This window comes from Bombina bombina, chromosome 4 (assembly GCF_027579735.1).
Source record: "Bombina bombina isolate aBomBom1 chromosome 4, aBomBom1.pri, whole genome shotgun sequence".
Lineage (NCBI taxonomy): Eukaryota > Metazoa > Chordata > Amphibia > Anura > Bombinatoridae > Bombina > Bombina bombina.
The window spans coordinates 1,091,143,787-1,091,152,683 of record NC_069502.1 but is presented as its reverse complement, the minus strand read 5'-3'; the positions used below and the strand labels follow the sequence as shown (position 1 = coordinate 1,091,152,683).

The window sequence follows — 8,897 nt, the reverse complement described above, 5'->3', positions numbered from 1 at the left end:
GAGGGAAAAGAGACTGAGAATTTTCTGTTGAGATCTAATCCCTAAGTAATTAAGTAGACAACTTTTGTGCTGTGGTTATTACTAGCGTAACAAATATTCATAAAATCTGTAGAGGTATGTATTTGTAATTAGAAAACACTCACAGGAGGCTCTGTAAAAGGGACTGGCTTTCCGCTGTCTTTTAGAAGAACTGCCAAACGTTTCAAGAACAGCTCATCTGGATTCATTTTTTCGGCTTTCATTTTCTCATACAAAGCACTTGCTGCATCCACATCTTTGTTTAATCCTGTGGGTGTATAACAAACAAGAACAAAAATTAGAAAGAAAATCCCTTAACATTTGATTTTTTAACACCTTTAATAGCTTCCCCCACCGTCCAGATTTCTGTTAATGTTTGCAAATATTTGCATTAAAAATGAGACAACTGCATCTCATAACACATTTAAATGTGGAGATTATTAATCCTCAAACCTGGGAAGTTATCATAATTTTGCAGTATTCTTTCAATGTCAATAAATAAAAATCTGCTTAGAGGACCAGTAAATACAGTATATTTGCATAATCAACAAATGCATGATAAAAAGACAATGCATTAGCAGTCTAAACTTCATGGGTAGTAGATTCCCCCCCCCCCCCCCTAACAAATGTCAGTTATGTCCATTTCCACTCCCACTGCATCATGTGACAGCCATCAGCCAATCACGAATACATATATGTATATAATGTGAATTCTTGCACATGCTCAGTAGGATCTGGTGACTCAAAAAGTGTAAATATAAAAAGACTGGGCACATTTTATGAATGGAAGTAAATTGGAAAGTTGTTTAAAAACATAATTTATGTAAGAAGTTACCTGATAAATTCATTTCTTTCATATTGGCAAGAGTCCATGAGCTAGTGACGTATGGGATATACAATCCTACCAGGAGGGGCAAAGTTTCCCAAACCTCAAAATGCCTATAAATACACCCCTCACCACACCAACAATTCAGTTTAACGAATAGCCAAGCAGTGGGGTGATAAAGAAAGGAGTAGAAAGCATCAACAAAGGAAATTTGGAAATAATTGCGCTTTATACAAAAAATCATAACCACCATAAAAAGGGTGGGCCTCATGGACTCTTGCCAATATGAAAGAAATGAATTTATAAGGTAAGTTCTTACATAAATGATGTTTTCTTTCATGTAATTGGCAAGAGTCCATGAGCTAGTGACATATGGGATATCAATACCCAAGATGTGGAGTCTTCCACTCAAGAGTCACTAGAGAGGGAGGGAATAAAAATAAAAACAGCCATATTCCGCTGAAAAAATTAATCCACAACCCAAAAAATAAGTTTATTTCATTTTTGAAAGAAAAAAACTTAAAACAAAAAGCAGAAGAATCATACTGAAACAGCTGCCTGAATAACTTTTCTACCAAAAACTGCATCCGAAGAAGCAAATACATCAAAACGGTAGAATTTAGTAAATTTATGTAAAGAGGACCAAGTCGCCGCTTTGCAAATCTGATCAACTGAAGCTTCATTCTTAAAAGCCCACAAAGTGGAGACTGATCTAGAAGAATGAGCTGTAATTCTCTGAGGCGGGGCCTGACCCGACTCCAAATAAGCTTGATGAATCAAAAGTTTCAGCCAAGAAGACAAGGAAATAGCAGAAGACTTCTGACCTTTCCTAAGACCAGAACATAAAACAAATAGACTGGAAGTCTTCCTGAAATCTTTAGTAGCTTCCACATAATATTTCAAAGCTCTTACCACATCCAAAGAATGTAAGGATCTTTCCAAATAATTCTTAGGATTTGGACACAAGGAAGGGACAACAATTTCTCTATTAATGTTGTTAGAATTCACAACCTTAGGTAAAAATTGAAAAGAAGTCCGCAAAACTGCCTTATCCTGATGAAAAATCAGAAAAGGAGACTCACAAGAAAGAGCAGATAGCTCAGAAACTCTTCTAGCAGAAGAGATAGCCAAAAGGAACAACACTTTCCAAGAAAGTAGGTTAATGTCCAAAGAATGCATAGGCTGAAATGGAGGAGCCTGTAAAGCCTTCAGAACCAAATTAAGACTCCAAGGAGGAGAAATTGATTTAATGACAGGCTTAATACGAACTAAAGCCTGTACAAAACAGTGAATATCAGGAAGTATAGCAATCTTTCTGTGAAATAAAACAGAAAGAGCGGAGATTTGACCTTTCAAGGAACTTGCAGACAAACCCTTATCCAAACCATCCTGAAGGAACTGTAAAATTCTAGGAATTCTAAAAGAATGCCAGGAGAATTTATGAGAAGAACACCATGAAATGTAAGTCTTCCAAACTCTATAATAAATCTTGTAAAGAGCTTGTAACATAGTATTAATCACTGAGTCAGAGAAACCTCTATGACTTAGAACTAAGTGTTCAATTTCCATACCTTCAAATTTAATGATTTGAGATCCTGATGGAAAAACGGACCTTGAGATAGTAGGTCCGGCCGTAACGGAAGTGGCCAAGGCGGGCAACTGGACATCTGAACCAGATCCGCATACCAAAACCTGTGTGGCCATGCTGGAGCCACAAGCAACACAAAAGACTGTTCCATGATGATTTTGGAGATCACTCTTGGAAGGAGAACTAGAGGCGGGAAGATGTAAGCAGGATGATAACACCAAGGAAGTGTCAGTGCATCCACTGCTTCCGCCTGAACATCCCTGGACCTGGACAGGTATCTGGGAAGTTTCTTGTTTAGATGAGAGGCCATGAGATCTATCTCTAGAAGACCCCACATCCGAACAATCTGAGAAAACACATCTGGATGGAGAGACCACTCCCCTGGATGTAAAGTCTGGCGGCTGAGATAATCCGCCTCCCAATTGTCTACACCTGGGATATGCACAGCAGAGATTAGACAGGAGCTGGATTCCGCCCAACCAAGTATCCGAGATACTTCTTTCATAGCTTGGGGACTGAGTCCCACCCTGATGATTGACATAAGCCACAGTTGTGATATTGTCTGTCTGAAAACAAATGAACGGTTCTCTCTTTAGCAGAGGCCAAAACTGAAGAGCCCTGAGAATTGCACGGACTTCTAAAATATTTATTGGTAATCTCGCCTCTTGTGCTGTCAGAGATCCCCAAACAGCTCCCCAACCTGAAAGACTCGCATCTGTTGAGATCACAGTCCAGGTTGGCCAAACAAAAGAAGCCCCTTGAACCAAACAATGGTGATCTATCCACCATGTCAGAGAGTGTCGTACAATGGGAATCAAGGATATTAATTGTGATATCTTTGTATAATCCCTGCACCATTGATTCAGCATGCAAAGCTGTAGAGGTCTCATGTGAAAACGAGCAAAGGGGATCGCGTCCGATGCTGCAGTCATGAGACCTAAAACTTCCATGCACATAGCCACTGAAGGGAATGACTGAGACTGAAGGTGCCGGCATGCTGCAACCAGCAGAGTCATGGACACTGAATCTATCTGGAAGCCTAAAAAGGTAACCCTTGCCTGAGGAATCAAGAAAAGTTTTGGTAAATTGATCCTCCAACCATGTTTCCGAAGAAACAACACTAGTTGATTCGTGTGAGATTCTGCAGTATGTAAAGACTGAGCTAGTACCAAGATATCGTCCAAATAAGGAAACACTGCAATACCCTGTTCTCTGATTACAGATAGTAGGGCACCCAGAACCTTTGAAAAGATTCTTGGAGCTGTTGCTAGGCCAAATGGAAGAGCAACAAATTGGTAATGCTTGTCTAGAAAAGAGAATCTCAGAAACTGATAGTGTTCTGGATGAATCGGAATATGAAGGTATGCATCCTGCAAGTCTATTGTGGACATATAATGTCCTTGCTGAACAAAAGGCAGAATAGTCCTTATAGTCACCATCTTGAAAGTTGGTACTCTTACATAACGATTCAAAAATTTTCAGATCCAGAACTGGTCTGAATAAATTTTCTTTCTTTGGTACAATGAATAGGTTTGAATAAAACCCCAAACCTTGTTCCTGAGGAAAAACTGGCATGATTACCCCTGAAGACTCCAGGTCTGAAACACACTTCAGAAAAGCCTGAGCTTTTATTGGATTTACAGGGATGCGCGAGAGAAAAAAATCTTCTCACAGGAGGTCTTACTTTGAATCCTATTCGATACCCCTGAGAGACAATGCTCTGAATCCAATGATTTTGGACAGATTTTATCCAAAAATCCTTGAAAAACCTTAATCTGCCCCCTACCAGCTGAGTTGGAATGAGGGTCGCACCTTCATGCGGACTTAGGGGCTGACTTTGGTTTCCTAAATGGCTTGGATTTATTCCAAGTTGAGGAAGGCTTCCAATTGGAAGCAGATTCCTTGGGGGGAGGATTGAGTTTTTGTTCCTTATTCTGACGAAAGGAACGAAAACGGTTAGAAGCCTTAGATTTACCCTTAGTTGAAATAATAGAATCCAACTGAGAACCAAATAAATTATTACCTTGGAAAGAAAGAGATAGTAATCTAGATTTAGATGTCATATCAGCATTCCAAGACTTAAGCCACAAAGCTCTTCTAGCTAATACAGCTAAAGACATGGATCTAACATCAATTTTGATAATATCAAAAGTGGCATCACAAATAAAATGATTAGCATGTTGCAGTAAGCGAACAACGATAGATATGTCAGAATCCAATTCATGTTGCGCTAAATTTTCCAACCAGAAAGTTGATGCAGCCGCAACATCAGCCAAAGAAATAGCAGGTCTGAGAAGATGACCTGAATATAAATAGGCCTTCCTTAGATAAGATTCAAGCTTCCTATCTAAAGGATCCTTAAAGGAAGTACTATCTTCCATAGGAATAGTGGTACGTTTAGCAAGAGTAGAAATAGCCCCATCAACTTTGGGGATTTTTTTCCCCAAAACTCTATAGATTTTGCTGGTAAAGGATACAATTTTTTAAACCTTAAAGAAGGAATAAAAGAAGTACCTGGCTTATTCCATTCCCTAGAAATCATATCAGAAATAGCCTGAGGAATGGGAAAAACCCCTGGAGAAACCACAGGAGGTTTAAAAACAACATTTAAACGTTTATTAGACTGAATGTCAATAGGACTGGTTACCTCAATATCCAAAGTAATTAACACTTCTTTTAATAAAGAACGCATATACTCTATTTTAAATAAATAAGTAGATTTATCAGTGTCAATGTCTGAGGAAGGATCTTCTGAATCAGATAGATCCTCATCAGAAGAGGATAAATTATTATGTTGTTGGTCATTTGAAATTTCATCAGCTAAATGAGAAGTTTTAAAAGACCTTTTACGTTTATTAAAAGGTGGAAATGCAGACAAAGCCTTCATAATAGAATCAGAAACAAATTCTTTAAAATTTACAGGTATATCATGCACATTAGAAGTTGAAGGAACTGCAACTGGCAATGTACTATTACTGATGGAAACACTATCTGCATGTAAAAGTTTATCATGACAACTATTACAAATGACATTCGGTGGAATAATTTCTACAATTTTACAACAAATGCACTTAGCTTTGGTAGAACCGATGTCAGGCAGCAATGTTCCAACAGAAACTTCTGAGGCAGGATCAGATTGGGACATCTTGCACAATGTAAGAGAAAAAACAACATATAAAGCAAAATTATCTATTTCCTTATATGACAGTTTCAGGAATGGGAAAAAATGCAATAGCATAGGCCTCTAATAGCAAAAAGCAAGAGGCAAACAAACAAGGGGTATTGAAATAAAGAAAAAAAATTGGCACCAAGAATGACGCACAACGTAACGTAAACTTTTTTGGTGCCAAAAATAACTGGAAATGACACACTTGCGTCACTAATGACACCGCCGTGTGAAAGGTCTCAGCGTCACGTATGATGCCGGAAATGACGAAGTTGCGTCATAAACGTCTTTTCGCGCCCATAAAATGACGCAATAAAGATTAGCATTTGACGCACCCGTGGGCCTAATACCCGCAATAGCAAGAAGTAGTCAATTGAAAAAAAAAAAGACTAAACCCCAGGTAAGAAATACATTTCTTAAAATGTTTAAATTCCCCAAATATGAAACTGACAGTCTGCTGAAGGAAATACATAAATCTGATTCATGACAAATATAAGTACAATACATATATTTAGAATTTTATATAAATGCATAAAGTGCCAAACCATAGCTGAGGTGTCTTAAGTAATAAAAAACATACTTACCAAAAGACACCCATCCACATATAGCAGATAGCCAAACCAGTACTAAAACAGTTATTAGTAGAGGTAATGGTAAATTGAGAGTATATCGTCGATCTGAAAAGGGAGGTAGGAGATGAATCTCTACGACCGATAACAGAGAACCTATGGTTAGGGAAATCATTGTATTCAAATAAGTGATACTCCCTTCACGTCCCTCTGACATTCACTGTACTCTGAGAGGAATCGGGCTTCAACAATGCTGAGAAGCGCATATCAACGTAGAAATCTTAGCACAAACTTACTTCACCACCTCCATAGGAGGCAAAGTTTGTAAAACTGAATTGTGGGTGTGGTTAGGGGTGTATTTATAGGCATTTTGAGGTTTGGGAAACTTTGCCCCTCCTGGTAGGATTGTATATCCCATATGTCACTAGCTCATGAACTCTTGCCAATTACATGAAAGAAATTGCAATGAAAGTTTAATTTTGACTTGAGTGTCATTTTAAACGTTAAACAAAAAACAACAACAACAAAACAAGTTTGTGATATCTTCCCAAATCTATCCCCCCCCCACTCCCATACAATATTTGGTAGTGATTACGAAACAGCTTTTCTTTCTAAATCCTGTTTTGTAAACTTCAGATCAACAATTTCATATGTAAAAATTAAACTGTAACAGAAGCTAATTTAAATTAAAATAACTGCATGCATAATGTTTGATGTGTCCCTTTAAGTACTCATTTATGTTAAACACTGGTCATATAAGTAACTGTAAAGGCCACACAATGTGATATTAAAGGGACAGGAAACACCATTTTTTCTTTCATAGTTCAGATAGAACATACAATTTAACAACTTTCAAATGTACTTTTATTATCAAATTTGAATTGCACTACTGGCAGCTAGCTGAACACCTCTAGTTAGCCAATCACAAGAGACAAGTGTGTGCAGGCACAAATCACCAGCAAGTTCCCACTAGTGTAAGATATGTGCATATTCATTTTCAACAATGGAAAACCAAGAGAACAAAGCACATTTGAAAATAAAAATGATTTTAAAAGACAGGCAAGTTTAATTTTGATGTTCCTATCCCTTTAAGGCATCCCTAACAAAAAACCAGTCAAATTAAATAAAAAGAAGAGGCTGGTAAACTGATACAGATCTCATTAACTACTGATATATAGAAATCATACACATCTGTTACGCAATGCACCATTATAAATAGCTTTTGAGTTATAATAATTTAAAGATGTGTGGGAGGTATTTTATTTAAAAAACAAACGAAAAAACCTCCCACCTTTTTGCTTAATAGTTATGAACGTATCCCGGGTAAATATAGTTTTTTCTTTCTCATGCAATACTTGCATGTGTTGTAGCACATTGGTGCTTTTACAAGTACTGATTTAACCAATTAGGAGTAACAATTGATTATTTAAAGGGACAGTCTACACAAAAAACAAAATTTATGCTTACCTGATACATTTCTTTCTCTTGTGGTGTATCCAGTCCACGGGTTCATCCATTACTTGTGGGATATTCTCCTTCCCAACAGGAAGTTGCAAGAGGACACCCACAGCAGAGCTGTCTATATAGCTCCTCCCCTAACTGCTACCCCCAGTCATTCGACCGAAGACAAGCAAGAAAAAGGAGAAACTATAGGGTGCAGTGGTGACTGTAGTTTAATAATAAAAAACACCTGCCTTAAAGTGACAGGACGGGCCGTGGACTGGATACACCACAAGAGAAAGAAATTTATCAGGTAAGCATAAATTTTGTTTTCTCTTTTAAGGTGTATCCAGTCCACGGGTTCATCCATTACTTGTGGGATACTAATACCAAAGCTTTAGGACACGGATGAAGGGAGGGAAAAGGCAGGAACTTAAACGGAAGGCACCACTGCCTGCAAGACCTTTCTCCCAAAAATAGCCTCTGAGGAAGCAAAAGTATAAAATTTGTAGAATTTAGAAAAAGTATGAAGCGAAGACCAAGTCGCCGCCTTACAAATCTGTCAACAGAGGCCTCATTTTTAAAAGCCCATGTGGAAGCTACCGCTCTAGTGGAATGAGCTGTAATTCTTTCAGGAGGCTGCTGGCCAGCAGTCTCATAAGCTAAACGGATTATACTTCTCAGCCAAAAAGAAAGAGAAGATGCCGAAGCCTTTTGGCCTCTCCTCTGTCCATAGTAGACAACAAACAATGCAGATGTTTGACGAAAATCCTTAGTAGCTTGTAAATAAAACTTTAAAGCACGAACCACGTCAAGATTGTGTAATAGACGTTCCTTCTTTGAAGAAGAATTAGGACACATTGACGGAACTACAATCTCCTGATTGATATTCTTATTAGATACCACCTTAGGAAGAAATCCAGGTTTGGTAAGCAACACTACCTTATCTGTATGGAATATCAGATAAGGGGAATCACACTGTAAGGCAGATAACTCTGAAACTCTTCGAGCCGAAGAGATAGCTACCAAAAACAGAACTTTCCAAGATAAAAGCTTGATATCTATGGAATGCAGAGGTTCAAACGGAACCCCTTGAAGAACTTTAAGAACTAAATTTAAACTCCATGGCGGAGCAACAGGTTTAAACACAGACTTGATTCTAACTAAAGCCTGACAAAACGCCTGAACGTCTGGAACATCTGCCAGACGCTTGTGCAGAAGAATAGACAGAGCAGAAATCTGTCCCTTTAAGGAACTAGCTGACAATCCCTTCTCCAATCCCTCTTGGAG

General features: G+C 38.1%; 1 protein-coding gene across 1 annotated transcript in view; it reads right to left on the bottom strand.

The window, feature by feature from the left end:
* The window catches only part of LRPPRC (leucine rich pentatricopeptide repeat containing), a gene marked incomplete in the record, with an annotated part of 877,407 nt that overhangs the window by 1,567 nt on the left and 866,943 nt on the right, over positions 1-8,897 (bottom strand). Inside the window, 1 exon segment of the mRNA XM_053712282.1 lies at positions 144-286. Within this exon segment, the coding sequence (XP_053568257.1) occupies positions 144-286 (143 nt within the window).